The sequence below is a fragment of the Ceratotherium simum genome, chromosome 13, assembly GCF_057802395.1.
Source record: "Ceratotherium simum simum isolate JZ-2026a chromosome 13, ASM5780239v1, whole genome shotgun sequence".
In the NCBI taxonomy this organism is placed as follows: Eukaryota; Metazoa; Chordata; class Mammalia; order Perissodactyla; family Rhinocerotidae; genus Ceratotherium; species Ceratotherium simum.
Genome location: NC_141912.1, coordinates 7,170,787 through 7,192,380, shown reverse-complemented (window position 1 = coordinate 7,192,380; position 21,594 = coordinate 7,170,787). Strand labels below are relative to the sequence as shown.

Here is a 21,594-nt window from a genome sequence, read left to right as displayed (position 1 = left end):
CCCAGATGGCTTCATTGGTGAATTCTACCAAATATTTAAAGAATAATTAATACTAACTCTTCATAAACTCTTCCAAAAAACAGAGGAGGAGGGAACACTTCCCAACTCCTTCTATAAGGCTAGTATTACCCCGATATTAAATCAGACAAGGACATCACAAGAAAAGAAAACTACAGACCAACATTTTTTATGAACATAGGCAAAACTCTTTAACAAAGTACTAGCAAACCAAATCCATCAACATATGAAAATGACTATACACTGTGATCAAGTGGGATTTATCCTAGGAATAAGGTTATTTTAACATCCAAACTAGAATAGAACCAAGGATACAAGCAATCTGATCATCTCAATAGATGCAGAAAAAGCCTTTGACAAAATCTAACACCCTTTCATGATAACAACACTCAGCAAAGTAGGAATGGAAGGGAACTTCCTCAAACTGATAAAGGGCATTTATGAAAAACCCACAACTAACATCATATTTAATGGGAAAAGACTGAATGCTTTCTTCCTAAGAGGAGAAATAAGACAAGGATATCCATTCTCTTCACTTCTATTTAACATTGTTCTGGAGGGTCTAGCCAGGGCTAGCAGGCAAGAAAAAGAAATAAAAGGCATCCAGATTGGTTTCAAAGGAAGAAGTAAAATTACCTCTATTTGCAGATGACATGTTCCCCCATGTAGAATATCCTAAGGAATCTACTAAAATAACTATTAGAATGAATAAACAAAGTTAGCAAGTTTGCAGAAACAAGATCAATATAACATTTGAATGGTATTTTTATACACTAGCAATGAACAATCAAAAATGAAATTAGAGGGCCAGCCCCATGGCTTAGCAGTTAAGTGCGTGCGCTCCGCTACTGGTGGCCCAAGTTCGGATCCCAGGTGCGCACCGACGCACTGCTTCTCCGGCCATGCTGAGGCCGCGTCCCACATATGGTAACTAGAAGGATGCGCAACTATGACATACAACTATCTACTGGGGCTTTGGGGGAAAAGAAAAGGAGGAGGATTGGCAATAGATTTTAGCTCAGAGCCGGTCTTCCTCAGCAAAAAGAGGAGGATTAGCATGGATGTTAGCTCAGGGCTGATCTTCCTCACACACACACACACAAAAAAAATGAAATTAGAAAACAATTCCATTTACAATACCACCAAAAAGAATAAAACACTTAGGAATATTTAACAAAATAAATATAAAACTTGTACTCTGAAAACTATAAAACATAGTTGAAAGAAATCCATCAAGACTTAAGTAAATGGAAACTATCTCATGTTCATAGATTTAATACTGTTAAGATGACAATACCCCCAAACTGATGTACATCTTACAATTCCTATAATTATCCCAGCTGATCCTAAAATTCATGTGGAAATGCAAGCAACCAAGAATAGACAAAACAATCTTGAAAAAGATCTAAGTTGGAGGATTCACAATTCCTGATTTCAAAACTTATGAAAAAGCAGTAATCAATATCATGTTAGGTCTTAGGATAAACATATACATCAATGGAATAGAACTAAGAATACAGAAATAAATCCTTACATTTATGGTCAACTGAATTTTGACAAGAGTGGGAAGACAATTCAATGGGGAAAGAAAAGTCTTTTCAATAAACAGAGCAAAAGACTGAATTTGGACCCCTACCTTACACTACCCACAAACATTAACTCAAAATGGATCACACACTTAAATGTAAGAAGCAAAATTATGAAACTCATGAAATTCCATGTCATACCTGCTAGAATGGCTGTGGTGAAAAAGACAGTGACAAGTGTTGACAAGTATATGGAAAAACTGGAACCCTTTTTTTTTTTTTTTCCCAAAGCCCCAGTAGATAGTTGTACGTCACAGCTGCACATCCTTCTACTTGCTGTATGTGGGATGCGGCCTCAGCATGGCCAGAGAAGCAGTGCATCGGTGTGCACCGGGGATCCGAACCTGGGCCGCCAGCAGCAGAGTGCGCGCACTTAACCGCTAAGTCACGGGGCCAGCCCAACTGGAACCCTTATACACTGCTGGTGGGAATGTAAAATGGCACAGCTGCTTTGGAAAACAGTTTGGCAGTTCCTCAAATGTTAAACATGGAGTTACCACATCACCCAACAATTCCACTCCTAAGCATATACCCAAGAGAAATGAAAACATATGTCCACACAAAAAGCTGTACAAGAATGTACACAGCAGCATTATTCATAATAGCCAAAAAGCAAAAACAACTCAAATGTCTACCAACTGATGAAGAGATAAATGAAATGTGGTATATCCATACAATGGACTATTACTTGACAATAAAAAAGAATGAAGTACTGATACACTCTACAACATAGATGAATCTTGAAAACATTTTGCTAAGTGAAAGAAGCCAGTCACAAAAGACCACATATTATATGATTCCATTTGTATGCAATGTCCGGAAGAGGAAAATCCAGAGACAGAAAGTAGATTAATGTTTTCTTAAGCTGGGGGTGAGAAGTACTGGGAAGTGACTGCTAAAAAGCACGGTGATAAAAACATCCTAAAATGAATTGTAGTGATGGTTGTATAACTCTGTGAAGATACTAAAACCCACTGAATTATACCCTTCAAATGGGTGAAATGTATGGTATATGAATTATATCTCATAAAAATGTAAAAAAATAAAATAAATGGCAAGCGCTTAGCCTCGTGCCTGATGTACAGCACACCGTAGCTTTAGCCATGACTACGTATAAAATGCATCGTCAGAGGCGTCACTGTAGAAGGCAATAACTATGCCTTTTATAGGTGTGTTTAACATATGTCAGTCAATCACAGATACTGTCTCAAAATGGAAATTTTCCAAATCAGGAATGACTAGGCTTAAGACCAGAGATGATCAGGAGTGATTGGGTCTAAGACCAGAGATGTCTCACGGAGGATCATAAACAGTAGGTGGTCAGAGCCAAAGCAGCCACGAGGAGGGTACTTCAAACTAATGTGCCCCATTGCCAGGGGGCTCAGTAGGAGAAAGCGAGGAAATTGCCCAAGAAGGGAACAGGCAATACCTCTAGGACCAGATTTAGAGAGAGCAAATATGCAAAGGACAAAGGACTTTTTTGTTTGTGGGGGTAGGGTGGCGTGGGGGGGGGGGTGGACGATAGAGCAGGCAAAACAAGACAAAAGGGCAAACAGAAGACAAAATGATACTAACAGACTGATATGGTGGTAAAAAAGCTAAAATGTAAAACATCACATTAAAAAATGGTGACGGTATTCACGTCCTCCTTTGTAGCCAAAAACACTCCTAGGAGGAGGTGAGGGCAAAGAGGATTGAAATTTATAGAGAGAAAAGTAAAACACTTTGTAAAAATTCTTTAAAATATTGATACTTTTCATAAAGTCATACTATACCTTACTTCTTGGAGTTCAGTCTAGAAATCCATAAATTACTGCACCATTACTTAGAAATGCAAATAATAATAATAGATAACATTTCCTAACTGCTTACCATGTGCCAGGAACACATGTGTAAACTCATGATCTTCTTATCCTCAGCCTAGTCCAATGAACTGGATACTGTCAAAAATCTCATTTTAAATCTAAAATCCAGACGTTTACACTATGCCAGTGTGTCCCAAGTACGTACACTCATCAGTGGTTCATAAAATGATTTTAGGTGGAACAAAATGGACCATCTCATTTTAGTATTTATAAATAATATCAATTTCACAATAACTACATAAAGTTTTCTTTTGAAATAAATGTGTAAAAAAAAAAAGTTTGTCAATATATATATTTTTTTTTTGAGGAAGATTCGCCCTGAGCTAACATCTGTGCCAAGCTTCCTCTATTTTTGTATGTGGGTTGCCGACACAGCATGGCTGACGAGTGGCGTAGGTCCATACCTGGGATTTGGGCCTGTGAACCTGGGCCACCGAAGCGGAGTGCGCCGAACTTAACCACTATGCCACGGGGCCAGCCCCGTGTTTGTCAACTTTTAGAAAGAAAGCAGCATTAGTAATGCCCGAAAGAAAATATGGAAAAATAAAAATAGCCTGATTTTCTGAGGTGAAATTTTTAGTCCCTTTAAAAGGTTTTCCTAGAGTTCCAATGTTCCTAAAATGTTTGTGTAAAAAAAAAAATAAGCATTTAAAAAGTCCTTCTGTTCTAACCCCTTAAACCATATGTGATCATTTTATAAAGTATATTTTCCACGGGTTCGTCCCATGAAATTTTAATATGCCCACCATTGAGCTCTCTCCTACTTCTGAGTGAGTCTCAGGAAGTAAATTCCTGACATTTATCAGATTTTCTTTTTCTTCATTTTATCCTATCTTATCCTGAAGCTCCAGGACCAGGCCACTTAACTATCTATTCAAAGACCCCAGAAATTTTTCTGAAAGGAAAAGACCTGCAGGGAACCTGGTAGGCATATGCAAATAGTTTTAAAAGGTAAGGCTTACTATGCCATTCCTTGAGGGTTCCTCTGTATCTGGTAAGCTGTCCACCTCTGGCACCCAAAGGAAGTCCAATTGGCAGAGGAGGAAGGACTCTGTGTTTCATCCTGAAGATCCCCAAAGGGCCAAAGACTTAGCCCAGGTACTTCTGCTTCCCACGATCAGACATCTCTAATACACTGGAGGATAGCATGCACAGGCAAACAAAACCATCTCTGGCTTTTCCATAGAGTGAACAGGACTTGAGAACTCTTTATGCCTTTAGGCAAGTCCTCTGATGATTCAGAGGCCACTTTACTTTCTCAACCTCCAGATGCCTGCCACCACGCAAAGACTGCCCTCACCCACCTGTGCATGTTCCCATTGGTGGTAAAAGACTGGCCACACACAGTGCACTTGTAAGGCCTCTCGCCAGAGTGCACCAGCATGTGGCGGTCCAGGGAGCTGGCCGAGCTCAGCGACTTCCCGCAGATGCTGCACGAATGATCTGCCCCTCCAGTGTCCGTGTTATGCTGCAGAAAGCAATTATCACAGTAGTCACTTAAGAAGATGGGTCAAAACTCAGCTATTCTGAAATGCAAATTCAGAGCTTTATAAAAAAAAAAACCACAAAGCTTCTCAGCTATTTTTTTCTGTTTCATTTTATATCTTCTCGAATGTCAAAATCTATCAGGAACACAGGCAAGTAAATATTTTGTATGATCTTCTTCCATTCCCATGTTCCAGTTTTGACAAATACTTCTGCAAGGCTCAGAGAGAGGTGGAGTCTTTGCAGGTCTTTCTTGGAGACACATACAGATCAAGTGACCACACATATTAATATAAGCATAAAGACTCTCAACTATGAAGCAAACATGTGAAATATGGTCCTCACATTAAGTCAACGTCCATTCTTCAAGTTTGATGACTCAGTTCTGCTGTCAGAGAAAGAGAACTGAAACCTGCACAGTTTAGAGAGTTCTGGCCTCTGAAATGTGTTAAGAAGGAACATTTCTATCCACACTCAAGTTACTAAATGATGTTATTATTACTCAGTACCATGTTATGATTTTAATATTGTCAATCCTTCATTGTTCTAGATTTATCAATACTTTGTCATGAATCGGCCATAGCAGGTGAGGGAGAAGATTAAATCTCATAACACAGGAGGAAAGCCAAAAGAGATCCCAAATCAAGTAAATTCCCTGATTCATGATGAAAGTTTATAGCAATACAAAGAACAGGGGTCTATATCTACAATCTCACTGTACTGTAAGGAGATCTGGTTCATACTGACAAGTCACGTATGATGAAAAGTCTTCGGTTATATGTGGTCAGTTAAATAGATGTTTGCTAAATTCTGAAAAGGCATTCTCTGTTGACATGGGACTTTGTCACAATAACACAGACACAAAATTATTTCATAACCACCCCTCAAAATTATTAAAATATTAAATCTAAATTAAACACAGTCACAATTCATCCATTAAGATCAAATCACCTTGCCCTCTCTTAACAAAGAACCATTTAAACAAAAATATAAAAGCAGCAGCAAACCTGACGAATGTGCATAGTTAACTGATGCTGTGTAGTGCAAATTTTTTCACACAGGGGACAGTTATAGGAAGACTTCTCCTCTTTCGTTTCCTGAAAAGATATAATAAAAGGGAGGATCAATTTCAACTCATAGTAAACTCGTGCCTCTTGTTTCTGTTATAAGCACCTGTGTCTCAAGAGCTGTAGCAATAACACAGCGGAGAGCATGGGCTCTGGAGCCTGTCTGGTTATGAGCCTGGACAAATCACCGTCCTGTCTGCCCCCAGTTTCCTCGTTTGTAAAATGGGAAAAAAATAGCATCTACCACATCATGTGGCAATGAGGATTAAATCAATTAACACAGGTAAAGCACTAGAACAGTGCCTGGTACAGCTAAGCGCTCAATAAGTATTAGCGTTCTATTAGACAGACACCATTTAATTAATCATGGGTGATGGCGATAAATTAAGCATCAAGTCACAGCAGCAGAGCTAGAAAAGGAATCTGTCTCTCAGGTTCCAGTCACTATTTTCTACCTGGTCTTGAGACCCGCAGGAACACATAAGAGGTAATGAAGTCCTCAGGACAAAAACCCACCCTCCGAATGGTGGGAGGCCTCAGTGCCCAGCTGTGCACCAGTGGGCATCAACATGATCCTTTTACTTGCTGTTAGCACCTGCTTGACACCGCTCATAAATAATAAATAAAAACACTGCCCCCGTCGAAACTGTGACAGGGAATGACAACCCAAACTGAAGACCCACAGAGGGTGACAGAAGAACCAGCTCACTACTTGGCGAGGTGGCTCATTTCATGTTCCCTCAAAACACATAGGACAGGCTTTCTTCAAGCAATATACTTTACCTTTTTAAGGAAAAGGACGAGCTCCTTCACTAACCATACGCTACAGCTCCTCTTTCCAAATAATTCATGGAGAGTTGCCATGGATGTGCCCACCATTGCCTTCTCACCCTCACAGTCCCCAAGCACCACAGGTCTCTGTCTTCATCCCCAAAATTAACGGAATCAAGGCTTGGACACCTCTTCCAGGAATTTGGAATTGAGGTGTGCAGAGACTAAGATCAGTGGGTTTCCAAAGATCAGTAGAATCACCTGAGAAGCTTTCTGAAATACAGATTTCTAGACCAGACTCACGACATGCTGAATCAGAATCATTGGGGGTGAGGGGAGCCAAACCCCAGAAATCGGTTTGTGTCCCAAGCTCCCCAGGAGATGCCGCTATGTGCCCAGGTTTGAAGATGAGTAAGTTACTAAGTTAGGTGATCACAAGCACTTGAATTGGAAGTTCATGTAGTGTTGGGGCTGGACCCAGAATGTGGTGAGCCCAAGCCACGAGAATGCAGCTGGGGAGGACATCACTGCTACTGGAAGTAGGAGACCAGGTAGCCCGAGAAAGAGGGGAGCATTGTCTCTAGCGCTGGACCCTTTGGTGTCTTTTCAATAGACGTCTTTTTACTTGCACTCATTTGAATGAGTTTCTGTTCCTTGCAAAAAATACCAATTATCGAGCACTTACTATGGGCTAAACGCTGTATATAAGAAATATAAATTTTTTCACAACCTAAGAGACCTTCAGTATTGTAGAACTCATTTTCTGGATAAGGAAACTGGGGTACAGAGAGGCAAGTAACCTGTCCCAAATCAGAGAACTATTAAGTAGCAGACCCAGGATTAAAAGGCAGGCCAGCTGCTCGAAAGCCCATGCCCTAAACCACTATGCTATATAAGTCTGACCAAAAAAAGGATTAACCCCAAGGCACATAAAGGAAACGCCCTTGTGGTTGGCTCATGAGAGATGATGAAAATAAAAGTCACCCTGAAGACTATAAAAACAAATGGCACCATAAACCAGACGGGTGGAGTGAATGCACGATGATGTCTGGTACGTAGCTGCTACACTGGTTGTCTCTCACTGCTCCTTAAAGACTAACCAGCCTCATTTTAAGCAATATAAACCTTTTTCTAGTCTGTGGCATTGGGTCTGAGAACTACACTTTTTTTTCACTCTCAAATTTAAAAAACTTACAGATACGAATTCTAAGGAAGTTGATTAACTAGAGACAGTTTAAAAAATTCACCCAGTCATCCATACACTTCCACTCCTCCCAGAGGTACACTGTGTGTGCGTTTGTGGGGGGAGGAGGGTCTCAGACCTTCTCAGCCCATTCTACCACAGTCAGAATGGAGCAGGCCAAGAACCACCAAACAGAAAAACCCAAAACAAAAGTATTAACAACAAAATAAGAGCACTAGCTCTAATAATGAGAGAGATATCACAGCCAGGCCAAAACTCAGTCTCTGGGGTACTTTTGTTAAATTATTAGATTACCGATAATATATATCCCAAAAAATTTTTTTTAAACAAAGAGTCATCGGTAGGATGTAAATAAATGTTAAAAAGCCAGGCCTCCAAGTGGCCAGCCTCTTGAGGAGGCAATTTAAAAAAAAAAAATCATCTTGCATTCACCTTGAGGTAGAAACCAGACATACTGGGAAGCTCTGAGGCTAAGGGTACTGACTCTGGGGTTAATCATGAACTGGACCCCAAATCCTCTCTGAGGCTGGCAGTGGCATGCTGCAGACCACAATACGAGTCCACAAAATCCATAACAGTCTGGATGTTCCGAGGAAGTCTGTGGATTTAGATTTAATTTTTAAAAACAAACCAAATAGAAGAGAGGGCACCATGAGGCTGGAAGAGGCCCCACTGGAAAATTGTGAATCCAGTTATTGCAGCCACGCTGGTGGAATGAGCACACTTCCTGAGCTGACAGATAAAATTAGCAGCTAATGTGATAACTAACCCTTCCATAATGAAACAATCTAGCACCCTTGTCAGCGTCCGGCTGCGGCTAATCTATCCTGGAAGTCAGGGCTAGCGCTGACGGGACTTCTCCCTAGCAGTCCCTTTTGGCCCTCCCCATCCACTCACAGGTAAGATGACGCACTCTCTCCCCCAGCGTATTTTGTTTTTTTTTTTTCCCAATGCACTGTCATTCCTCTGGTACCTCTGGCCCAGACCTCCCTTTCAAAAACTAAGCCAGTCCCGTGAGGAACGCTGCAGGACATAGAAGGTGGATGAAAAATGGCCCAGGCACACCTGCACCATTTGTTTCCCCACACCTGGAGAGCCACTTCCACTTACATGCAGAGATGGGGGTGTTGTGGATCCCTCCTATGGCTCTACATACTGTCTCTGAACCACTGGGAAGGGACTGGAGCCTTGACTTGGGCCAACTCTGCCTGTGCTGGGGCAATGCTGGGGTACTTAAGGAAGAGGTTGTCCCTGCCCATGCCACTTTACCTGGTAGAACAGAGAAGGATGAGGAGACAATGACCTTATATATCTCATCATCCCAAAATGCTTGACACCTGGCTGGAAGTAGGAGCTGGGTATATATTATGAAATGGGTGGACGGATGAAGAGATGGACAGATAGACGGATGGATAGACAGTCATGTGAGAGTGGAAATAAACCTTTTCTTCCCAGAGCTAGTGCTCCTTCTTGACTCAGGCCACAGTCATACAGGCTGAGTATTTTCTCAGGTACCCATAGGAAGAGAGGCACGTGGAGGAAAGGGAAAAAAGAGAAAAAGATATCAATGCTCCAACCTTAAAACATCATTTAACTCTGCCAAGTCTTCAGCCTCAAGAAAGGTATGGAGAAAACAGAACTTCTTGTACGTTGCTGGAGGGGTTTTAGGCTGGTACAACTTTTCCTGGGGGGCAAGTTGTATCAAAAGCCTTAACTAATGTTCTCCTTCTAAGAATTTATAGAAAACCATCATAGATGTGCTCAGACAATTCTGTTAAGGACAGTCACTCTAGGATTATTAATAAAAAAGAAAATTAATTCACAAAAGCCCACCAGGTTTCCTTTCCTGTCCATCCCTGGTATCTAGTCAAATTGACAAGACTGCCTTCTCCCCAAGGGTTTGGTATAATCCCATTAAACCAGTTAAACCAAAAGTAAACGTGGAGTAGTCAGTTCATATCACATGGATTCAGAGAAGAAATGAGAACTATTTACCCTCTGCCTCAGTCCTCCAGCTTTGTTGAACACGTTAACAGGATAGCAACAACTTTTCAAGGGCCCCATTTGTATATTAATTAAAAGATTCACCTTATTTCCCAATGGAGGAGACGTGGACTTTTATAACATCATTAATCCTTCCAATCCCTGCCCACCCATTTGCTCTTTCCCACTTCTCTTGATCTGATGCCCACTAAAAACTCAAGAGGACTAAATCGTGTCTTAAGTGGAATTCTTTGGAGGTAAATTCTGCGCTTTGTCAAGGATGGAAAGCCGCATGGCAGCTCCAGCACAATCAGTACTTATTTGCTACCTAACCCGAAGACACTTAAAAAAAATCAAGGAGGTGGCTTCGAAAACCCAATCAACCGGCCGTGTGAATAAGGAAGTGAACCACATCACAGCAGACGAATAAGTCAAGTTCTTTGCCTTGGCCATCACGTGAAGAAAGCTTGCATTCAAGTCAAATTACAGGGCAAAGAATAAGGGTGCTTTCACCATTAGTGATACCAGAGCACAGAAAATTTTCTCCATGAAAGGAAACTGACATAAGCTATGAGAAGTTCACACTTGAAAAATGATTACAGCCTCTGGGTATGTCTGTTTAGTTCTGAACAAATCCAAGGTTGTATCTTAGGAAGCTGGGGCTCAAGGGAACATCCTTCTCCCAACGTTCTCAGAGACTAAAGCCATCAGACGTCAACACCTAGCATACAAAAGCTTACCTGGTTCCTTCTGCCAATCCGATTTGGTCCTGGAGGCTTCGTGGGGGACTTGATGCTCTGGGGGCTCCCGCCATTCTCGGCGACCTTCCCTACACTCATTACCGCTGACATCATGGTGTTGATGGAAGACAAGTCTGAACCTTCCAAGCCAATGGGCGAACTTGACGTCATTGGGACAAGGGTTTAAGCTTCTAAGAAGCCTCTGCCATAGAACTGAAAATTGGAAATTGCTGATGTGATCACTGGGAAGTTTAGGCTTCTGTCAGAGCCAGGTGGCACTGGCCATGGCTACCATAACTGTAAGTCAGGTCAAAACACCTAAAGCCTTCCTTCCTCAGTTCAAGCTGACACTAGTGCCGTAACGATTTCAGCTTTCATCTAAATGAAGTGTTGTCATACCAAAGACTAATCTTGCTGGCTTTCTGAGTGTATGCCACCGATACAACTCACAAAGCCACCTGAGCCAGGTCTCCTTGTCTTTCCTAATCTTTCATTAGATGGAGTGGGAAAGGCTAAGCCAACAATTAGAAAACCCAGGAGCTGCCATTTGGCCAGTGCCCTCCTAATAACCTAACTCATTTACCACCACGTGAATGTTCTAGACCTAACAACTAATGATGAGAACCTTCAGGTTTCACCTAACTTTACTGATATAATACAGTGATTTTAATGGGGGACCCAAATTGTATAAGACAATTGAGACGCCAGTCCTATCAGAATTATAACCAAATTTCAAATCAAAACAAAAAAGATGTTTCTTAAAAAAAAACAAGTAGGTAATATACCTATACCCCAGAAAATGGACAGAAGAAAAACCCAGCCCCCACTGCCAATTACCTCCATTTTCTGCCCCAATTGATATACTATGAGATTTTCCCCTGCTATAGCTATCATCCACGTGGAGTAGGAAATGAGTCTGTGTTCACTTCTTTTTTTTTTCTTCTCTTGGTAAGTCTCGTTGACACTGGAAGGGAAGCAAAGGCAAAAAGATTCAGCGAATGTCTTTTCACTTAGTGAAGAAAAACTGAAACCATGTATTTGCCCTCATCCCAGACCACTATATTCATGAGAATACAGGGAGCACAAACCAGAGGTGATTTCTAAGTCTTCTTTTTCTTCCAAAACCACATTCTGTGGTTGTTTTTCAACCTTAACTGATGTTCCCTACAGAGCTGTCACCCTCACTCCCAACAGCCAAAACGATTTTGCGGTATTTTACTTTCTGATGTTCATATTTATACACATACACTGAATTTTTTTTCATACTCTACCCCAGTCCCCCACAAGGACTCCCAGACTCCCACTTGACCCACCTCCTGCCTTTAACTAAAACTGACCGAAGATAAGGCAGTAAGGGAATTCACTAAAGGCTCTTAGTCTAGAAGGTATTAGGTCAGACCTAAAAGGAACCTGGTAATATGAATAAAATGACCAAAGGAAAACTATGGCCATGGCTGAGTCAAAATCTACTTCTGCTGCCTTTTCTAGTTACAGTCCTTGCAACTGGAAGTGCTATGGCTATAAGTACGGCCAGAAATGAGTCTACCGGTAAACTGTTTCCCTCATTTTATCTGGGACGATATTCTACAGCTAAAGACCTGCCAGTAAGCCATATACCCTGTTATCCCGCAGTGTGCGTTAATCAATTCTATGAGCCCACAACGGAAGTAACAAATACAGCTCATTATCTCAGGAGCAAAGTGAATGCTCGGGAACAACACCAGAAAGAACATGATTTCTTGTGGTTTCCTCCTTCCACTTTAGGGAATATGACCTACAACATGACACATGGTAGCAGCCTGAGCAGCTACAAATGTGTCCCACAGCAGAGCAGGAAAGGCCTGGGGATAGGACTTTATTAAGTGAGGTTGCCATCAGCTGAGAATTCGCAAGCTAAAATCTTACCAAAAGAGCCAAAGAGAATCTGATGAACAGTACTTTTCTTGTCAAGAGACAAACTGTGCCTTCCTTGTTAACGGACATTTTGAAGATAAGAACCTAATGGCTTTCCAGATGGTAGTAAAAGGACTAACTGCAGAAACATACAACTGAGGACAACGGAGCCAGTCTCATTCCTCACATCTTCCCCATAAAGAGACAACAACTACGTCCAGAATTAAAGAAAACACCAAACTACTGACTTTCCATGATGTTTCCCGATGCTAGAAGACCATTTAAACTTATTAAAAATTGTGCTTCAACTACCCATTTTTAACTGTCTTTGAAAGTTTATTTGGGACATTTCTCTCTAGGAAGAAACATGTGACATAAGTGCCTAAAAAAATGTGCATACACACCTCATTTCTTTCTTGATTGATTTCTAACAAAAGTATCATCAGTTCTCTAGAACTGCTGTAATCAACTGGTATATAATTATTTGTCCGACTCAAATGAGTGGATACCTTCAATACCAAAATCATCTCATTCTTTTATATGTATTTCCCCCATAGTTTTAATGTATAGCAAATTATGAAATAACTGACTAGAAATCTTCTTTATTGCAATTATGTTATGTCTGTAAAAAGAAAGTTAACCTTTCTACCAATTTCAGTCAGAGTTTAGAAGACGATCTTGCTTTTGTCCTATTACTACATTTAGAAAAGAACAATGTGATAGAGTTGACTCAAATCTGGGAATAGGTTCAACACCTTTAGGACTAAATGTAAAATTATGTTACAAAAAATATATTCTAATTCTATCACTGAGTAGGGAAAGAAAATGAAGAGGAGAGAAATAGTCAATACAAAAATTAACAAAAATATATTCACTAAACAGAGCCAAACTGCCAGTAAGAATTTCTGTCCCAGTCATTATAACATTAAAGATACATTCTTACAGACTACCTAAGTATCTTAAATATACAATACCAGCAATAGTCATTATAGCTAACCAACATAAGGGCTAAAAGTGGCCAGGGCTTATGCCAACTGGAAAAAGAGAAAAGTCATGCAAACTTGTTGTTTCCCATTTTGTCTGGACAGGAAGACATTTGCTAAATTTATTTCCTGCTTTGGGATAAAGTGTAAAGTGTGACACTACCCATTGATGATGCCAAGATCACCTACATTTACTTCCTTTTCCTAGATTAAAGGTAAGTAAATAGCAGTATCTTTTAAGCAGAGACTCTTCTCATCTCTGATTGGAAAGTCCAATTAACAAAATGAAACTCACGGCTCCACATTTGAAAAGAAGAACAGAGTCATTGGACTCATCCCTGAAAAGCTGTTCAACCCAACCAGCCCCTTGGAGCTATTACAAGATTTTACTCTAGTTTGCCCTTGTGTCTTATACTTAAGTTCTCTCTCTGGGATGATGGAGCAGGGAAAAAGGCAAAGAACCTGGTGTAAAACACAACGTAGCTCATTGTTCCATGTTAGGAAAAAAATCCACCTTAACATTAAAGCGCATCTATGTGCTAATTTAACCCGAAGCCAGGTGGCCAGTATTAGTCGATTCTACCTAACCCATGCCTGACCCTGGACTGTACCAGGGCAATAACCCAACCTTCTGATACTCTAGCTCAGGGGATGAAAGACAAGTTTAACAGTTTAAGGCCCATTACAAAGCACCTTTTTCTTTATGGATATTTACAGTCTTAGTATTTTCATTCTCTCCTTTGTTCCCTGACTCTATCCTACTCATCAACCCTGCCACTGCAAATAATAATAATAATAGTAAACAAAACAGAAACAAAAATCACTGGCCCTATTCTAATATAATCTCCAGCTGGAACCAGAGAGGACTGGGAACCCAGACAAAGTTCTCAAATCACAGATGTGAAAAGAAATGGTCATCTTCATTGACACGGCCAAGTGGACTGGTCTGGTGTTCCAATTTTTAACACAGCCTGAATTTGGGGGTGGGAAGGGAGAAGCAGGGACTAGGGTATCTGAAGCATTGCTTCCTGTGAGACCAACGCTCAGCACCTCTTCCGCGATGTCTCATCCCACACCTCAGGCCCATTAGATCAGGAAGAACTAGCCATTCACAGCCATTCACAGTTACAGTTTCAGCGTGGTTCTGCATCAAAGCCTCCGGAAGACTTGGAGAAGAGGGAAGGCAACTCAAAGAGAACGTGGGGAGAGAGAGGAGGGGAGAGGAAGATCCAACACTCAGAGTTATTGTGACTCAAGGAAAGTCATTCAAGTTTAACTGACCTGTTTTCTTCGTCTTATCAAGCTGGCCCTCCTTACTGAGGAGCTGGCGCTGGCTGGGCCCAAATGTGGGCTGGGTCACACCTCAAAGCCACCACCTCTGGAGCAGAGTCGGAGCAACCTATAAAAACGAGAAAATGTGACATTAAGACGGAGTCAAGACCAGAAATGATCCTGTCTTTGTACCATTTTCTCCACTTACCACCACCGGGAATCACCAATTAAGGACAACAGAACATTTCCCATCCTCTGCCTGCACTTATAAGCAAGCTTCCAGCTCCCGAGTCATCTGAGCAAGAGGGACCGGAGATGCACGTACCTTGAACAGACAGGAACCCCCAAAGCATGCCCCAACAACATAGAGGGCAACGTTACCTGAGAATGCTTGGACCACTGGCTCCCAGCAGAGCTTTGAGCATCTTAATGGCACGTTAACAGCAGATGCTAACGGACTGCCAGTTTAAACGGCAGAGAAGAACAAGATAGCACTAAGTGCTATCAGAAACAGAGAGGAAAAAAGAAGAGAGTTGAAGAAAGTAAAAAACATGGAACTAAACAGTCCTCAACGTAAAGGAGAGATTATTACATCTTTTCCTGAGTGATGGGGGAAGTGTCCATAACACAATTCAAATAGGACCAAATGCATATCTTTTCCTTTCTGGAGGGAAGATTACAGAAAACTTCTCAAACTACATATGCCCTTCAAGAGTTTGAGCAAGTCTGCTCTGGGGTGTCAGGGGCCTTGAATCCCCGACCCGGGAGAAAGCTGTGTTTAGCCCTCTACAAAGTTAGAGAAAACTGGACTGCAGCATTTCCCAGAGCTACAAGGCTCAGCCACATTCTCTGGGTCTCTGAAAACAGCATCCTGCAGCTAAAGTGAAGAGCGCAAAACTGGGAGAAGACTAAAGAAGTGAAATAAACTGCCACGTGGACAAAACCTGTCGAGAAACAGTTGCTTGGCATATCTTCTCATTTTTATCTCCTTTCAGAGTGTCTGGAGGAAAGCTGCCCGATCATGTCACACGCCCAGTTATCATCTTGAATCTTACTCACTTTGTCCACACACAGTTACTGAGCACCGAAGGCGGGCTAGACCGGTCTGTTGAGGGGTGAGAAGGCTCCACCAACCCTTTCTATAAGCAGCAGCTTCTCAATGATTTTGACACCGTGAACAATTTCTCTCTCTTTACACCTCATTTGCTTCAATTCTCCATCTTTTTTTTTGTCCCTTTCTCTTTTGAAAAGTTCTTTGGATTTTCAATGAAGTAACAAGAAACAAGGAGAAACTCATAGGGACAGCCCTTGAATGGGATAGAGACCCCTTAGGCCTAGAGGAACCCTTATTACACCCCAGTAACTCTCCATGTTCCCTGGGGGCAAGACCCTCCTTGAGGATCTGATGAAAATTATGGACCTTCCCAGAGACAAATGCACATAACTCTACACCAACATTTCCCTTCAGCACCAGGAGGGTCAGGGACCCCAGAAGCTCATTCCAGGACAAGCAGGATAAGAATCCTGATTTTACTTGATATGGAAGCCACCATCCTTTAAACTATGAATCAAGTCAATTTTATTTAAAATTCCTATGAGGTTTTAGAACTGCACAAACAAAACATCCTTTCAGATCATCTCCACCCATCTAAACTTAAAGATGCCTAAGGTGAAATTAAACACTTAAAAAAAAAAAAGGCAAGCAAAGTTTCCCCGTGTTATTATTTATTTTTTAATTAATGGTAAATTTTATTAGGAAGTCTGGAGAGAAATAGCTCCATGGTTTTATTTCTAGAAACTGCCACGATCTCTGAATCAGTAAAGTGAACCACAGTTCTATACATAGTTAATAAAAACACACATCAGAGAGACAAGTCTCTGGAATTAAAATTTTTCAGAATATAACTAACACTCTCATTAAAATTTGTACTCACTCCTTCCCTTCATTTAAAAAAGATACCTTAAGAAGTCCACCAAGTAACCTCCTCAATATACATGGGGAACCAAGGGGAAGAGAGGGCCAACCTTAGCATCTGCACTTAGTATCAGGGACAGACATGACCCTGAAACTTCCACCCTCTGATCGTGGATGTAAATGATTTGAATATTGAGAATGTCTTGCAATTAAGCTGAGTAACTAGAGTCACTACCTTGCTTGTGTCGGATCCTACCAGGTTTGAGGGATTCACAGAACTCAGAGAGTGGAAAAGTACAGGACAGTTCTTAGAAGAAAATTCAAGATACTCCTTACCTCTATCACCACTGCCTCAGAAAAAAAAAAAAAAAAAAGACCAGTGAGGAGAGGCTGTGTCCTAGATGGCTCCTGTAGGGGAAACCTGATAGAACACAGCCTGAGAAATTGAAGGGGTGGGTCTCAGGGCTCCTGAGGGAAGATGCTGAATTTCTGGATTTGCATTCCTACACAGGCTTTGCCCAGATCCAGTGGAAGCAGGACGACTTGGAGAGGGCAGAGGTCCATCACTGAGGATGAGGGGGAGGGGAAGGTCAGCCCCCAGCCTTTAAGGAGATAAGAGACAATGCTATGCGAAGCCAGAAAGAAAAGATTAAGGAGTCTGTCTCCAGCTCCAAGGAGATAGCAAAGAAGAGATGAAAGATAAGAGGGAAGATGGTCTAGAAACAAAGCTTCCCAGCTTCTGAAAACCCGGAGGATTCTTGAAGTGAAATCTGAAATCTGTCCTAAGGCCCCCAGGAAAGATGGGGTAAGTTTGGATGCTTGGGATGACAGTAGAGGCCCCCAGATGATGTAATAGTGAGCTTTACCACACTGAACCAGGATAGCCGCAGTGCAGAACCTACACAGATGTCCGCAAATACTTGGGATGGTTGATCCACTGATTGGAATAGCCTAGTGAACAGCCTAGCTGGCCAGTTCTGGCCAACCCAAAACAGGCTGAAAGAATGTGAATTAAGAGGCAGATACTACAACGCTCTGAGTTACCATGAAGCTCAATAAGCAGCAAGGAAGCAACAGCAACTCCGAAGGATGAGCTGAGGCAGAAAGGAACTATTCTTTTCTACTCTTGGCTAGGCCGCGGACAGAACCAAACCAGACTGCATGTCCCACCATGCCAATGCCTGTTCTCCCCTGCCTGCAAAGCCTGGGGCAAAACCATCTCCTCTACCCAGGACAGCCTCGCCTATGCTCTGAAGGCGAGGACAGCTGTGATGATGGCTCTGAGTTCCAGGAAGTTGATGTGTTTCTTGGCGTAGGGTTCAGTCTATGGACAGGCGGTAACCCACACAAGTCACCCTCCCCTGTCGCTGGCATGGGCTTTTGGTCAACTGGACGGAGCCTTGGAGTGTCACATAGAGCATTCAAGCAGGCCCGCACAATCAGGCACCGTGAGCTGTTCCAGCCAGTTCTGGATCTTCCTCTTTGGGTGGGGAGGGACCACTAAGAAGAGGGGGATACGCCCCTTGGAACAGTCCCTGTTCAAGAGAGTAAAGTGCGGACGGGACCCAAGACCGTGTACATGGGCCTCCCCTCCTTGGGTTGTCTTCTGATCTCTGCCTCAAGACTACAGGAAGTGGTCTGACTTTTTAAACTGCTATTGAAAGCCCTCCATGCTCTGGCCTCAGTTTGCCTCTGGCCTTCTTGCCCACCAGTTCCCATAGTCACCTCTCTGTTTACTTACTTCTCCCAGAACATCCACCTGCATTCCTCTCCCCACCCCATCCCTCAGGGGCCACTTTTCACATGCAGCCTTCCTGATTCCCACTGACCAAGGCTCTTTGTTCCAAACTCTAACTTTGTAGTAGTAGTATTAGTAAAAATAATAATAATAATAATAATAATAGCAGCTAACAGTTTTTGAACACTATGTGCCACACACTAAGTGCATTATCTCATTTAATCCTCATAGCAACCCAACAAAGATTAGTCCTACTGTACAGAGGAGAAAATTAAGGTGTAGGGGTTAAGTAACTTGCCACCAAGATCATGGTGGTAGAGCAAAGAGAATCTAGTTTCTAACCTCTGTTAAGTTTCTTTTGGACAAAATTTGCAACTCCTGGCACAGGGCTTGAGAGAACAGATGCGCTCTCTTAGTCACGTTCTCTGACTTCTAACAATCATATTCTGAGTCACTTCTGCCCTTCCAGATTGCTCAGCGCCTGGCCTCCCATTTCCGCCTGTTTCTAAGCAGGAAAAAGGAGCTCTCTCCTCCCACCTTTACCTCTGCCTTCCTCTCTGGCAGGAGGCAGGATTGGACTTCCACCTCAAACTAAAAAGTTCATTGCACAGGGCAAGAGTCTGCAACCACTCACTGTCCTTGCTGTGTAAAGGGATGGGGGACTCCATCTCCTACACCCTTGTGTTCTAAAAGTAGCCAGGCAAGGAGTCTGGAAGGAAGCCACTGGCTCTGCCTGAAATCCCAAACATCCCAGTCCTGCCCGAGCGGCTGGATCAAACTGATCCACTGATGTAAGCTCGAGCTCAGAAGTGACCTGTGTCCTCTGGGTCACTTCTGCTTCCATGGAAATTGAATGCAGACTTGGACCAAGAGGAAGCTCTAGATGGGGGAGCCCATACACTCAGGTGCTGGGGTGCCAACAAGGTGTGTGTGTAGGAAGTAGTGAGGGGGCAAGAGATAGGGAGCATAGAGGGTGGGGAGTGAGTAGTCAGAACTGCATAGATCAGGGCCGGCCAGGTGGCGCAAGCGGTTAAGTGTGCGCGCTCCGCTGCGGCGGCCCGGGATTCACCGGTTCGGATCCCAGGCGTGCACTGACGCACCACTTGTTAAGCCATGCTGTGGTGGCGTCCCATATAAAGTAGAGGAAGATGGGCACGGATGTTAGCCCAGGGCCAGTCTTCCTTAGCAAAAAAAAAAAAAAAAAAAGAGGAGGATTGGCATCAGATGTTAGCTCAGGGCTGGTCTTCCTCACCAAAAAAAAAAAAAAAAAAGAACTGCATAGATGAAAAATTAAACACCATACAAAGGAAATCTCACAGTCTCATCCAGTCAGTGAGAAGTTAACTATCACTGACCCTCCAGTGCAGCCACCCCAAAGGGCAGTCCCTGTCCAGCAGCATCACCAACCTTTGTGAGAAAGGCAGGTGCTCAACACATGTCAGTCATTACATTGTCCATCTTAAACTCACACAGTGCTCTATGTCAACTGTATCTCAATATAACTGAAAGAAAAAAGAAATGCACATTCTCGGGCTCCACCCCCAGAACCACTGCATCAGAACCTCTGGGTGTGGGCCATGCAGTCTTGTTAGTTCCCAGGGGATTCTGATTCAGCCTTGAGAACCAGAGCTCATCTTTATGCAGGATTCTGAAAGAAGGGTGACACAAAACCAAGGATCTCCCTGAAAAACTTTCCTTTGTGAAGAAGCCACTGGTTTATCACACCCCCAGAGCAAAACTCCAGGTGCTGGAGCAGAGACTCAGATGCCAGTTGTAACTGAGCTTTACTCACCACAATAAAAAAATAGTAAATAAATAAGGAGGGGGAGATTAAGCTATGAGGGCCTATTTGAGCTTCCTCAGGAACAGGGATGGGTTGGATGTGAGCTCCAGACAGGGCAGGGCCTGCAGTGCATGGGAAGCAAAACCACTCAGCCTGGGCCTCTACGTGGCTCTGGATCCTCAAAGCCATCTCTCCAGCAAACAGCATTTGCCAAGCTTGTATCACTTGTGGAAAAGCTCCTTCAAGGTTGCTATAGGATGGTCTCTAGCATTGAGCCCTTTGGCCAGGATTTCCAGTGGCCCTGTATACCCACAGGGTCCCCCCCAAAATCTCTCCCCTTCTCTGTTGCTCCAGGGCAGTAAATGTGCCACAAGGGGTGGGTGAGGAGGAAGAGTTAGGGAGGATGACCCCAAGGGAAGGCAGCCCTACAGCTCCCCCCACAGCCGCAGAACTAGCTCACCATCTACGGTAGCTAGTCTCTCAATGGGACCATGGATGGAGGAAGGAGAACTGAATGGAGATCATCCCTACAGCCTAGAGCAGGTGTCCCTTACTGATTAGGTTTCAGGTGCCCCAGTGGAGACCAGGAATAACACAGCTGCTGATGCTCCTTTTCAAAAGGAATGTTCATTGTCCTTAGGTAAAGGAACATTTTAATATTCAGTAAAGTGTTGGGGGGAGGAGTGGCTTAGGAGAGAGACATGGCTTCTCTCTTAAAAATAAAAATCACTTGGGGGGCCAGCCTGGTGGCATAGTGGTTAAGTTTGTGCGCTCTGCTTCAGCGGCCCAGGGTTTGCAGGTTTGGATCCCGGGCGTGGACTGATGCACTGCTTGTCAAGCCATGCTGTGGCGGCGTACCATATAAAGTAGAGGAAGATGGGCACAGATGTTAGCCTAAGACCAATCTTCCTCAGCAGAAAGAGGAGGATTGGCAACGGATGTTAGGTCAGGGCTGATCTTCCTCAAAAATAAATAAATAAATAAATAAATAAATAAATAAAAATCACTTGGACATTTTAATTGTTACATAAAATTTCAGCAGGGAGGCAAGTGTTGACTCGGAAGAGAGGGTTCTTGCTTACCAAACATATCTACATAAGTCAGATTAAATTTACTATTTAAAATACGAACTGCTGGAGGGCCGGCCCTGTGGCTGAGTGGTTAAAGTTCCATGCATTCCACTTCGGCGGCCCGGGTTCATGGGTTTGGGTGCTGGGCACGGACCTACTCCACTGGTCAGCCATGCTGTGGAGGCATCCCACATACAAAGTAGAGGAAGACTGGCAACAGC

The 21,594-nt window shown here is 42.8% G+C and overlaps 1 protein-coding gene across 6 annotated transcripts in view; it reads right to left on the bottom strand.

Moving 5' to 3' along the window:
• The window catches only part of RREB1 (ras responsive element binding protein 1), a 176,519-nt gene that overhangs the window by 56,662 nt on the left and 98,263 nt on the right, over positions 1-21,594 (bottom strand). For 5 of the 6 annotated variants that reach the window (XM_014788763.2, XM_087437954.1, XM_014788760.2 and 2 more), the window contains exons 2-6: positions 14,877-14,994; positions 11,557-11,683; positions 10,720-10,932; positions 5,962-6,051; positions 4,774-4,937 (exon numbers count right to left, since the gene is read on the bottom strand). In XM_014788763.2, the coding sequence (XP_014644249.1) occupies positions 4,774-4,937; positions 5,962-6,051; positions 10,720-10,890 (425 nt within the window). In that variant the 5' untranslated portion in view covers positions 10,891-10,932; positions 11,557-11,683; positions 14,877-14,994. The remainder of the gene's footprint in view (positions 1-4,773; positions 4,938-5,961; positions 6,052-10,719; positions 10,933-11,556; positions 11,684-14,876; positions 14,995-21,594) is intronic. The other variant, XM_014788764.2, reaches the window with a different exon arrangement.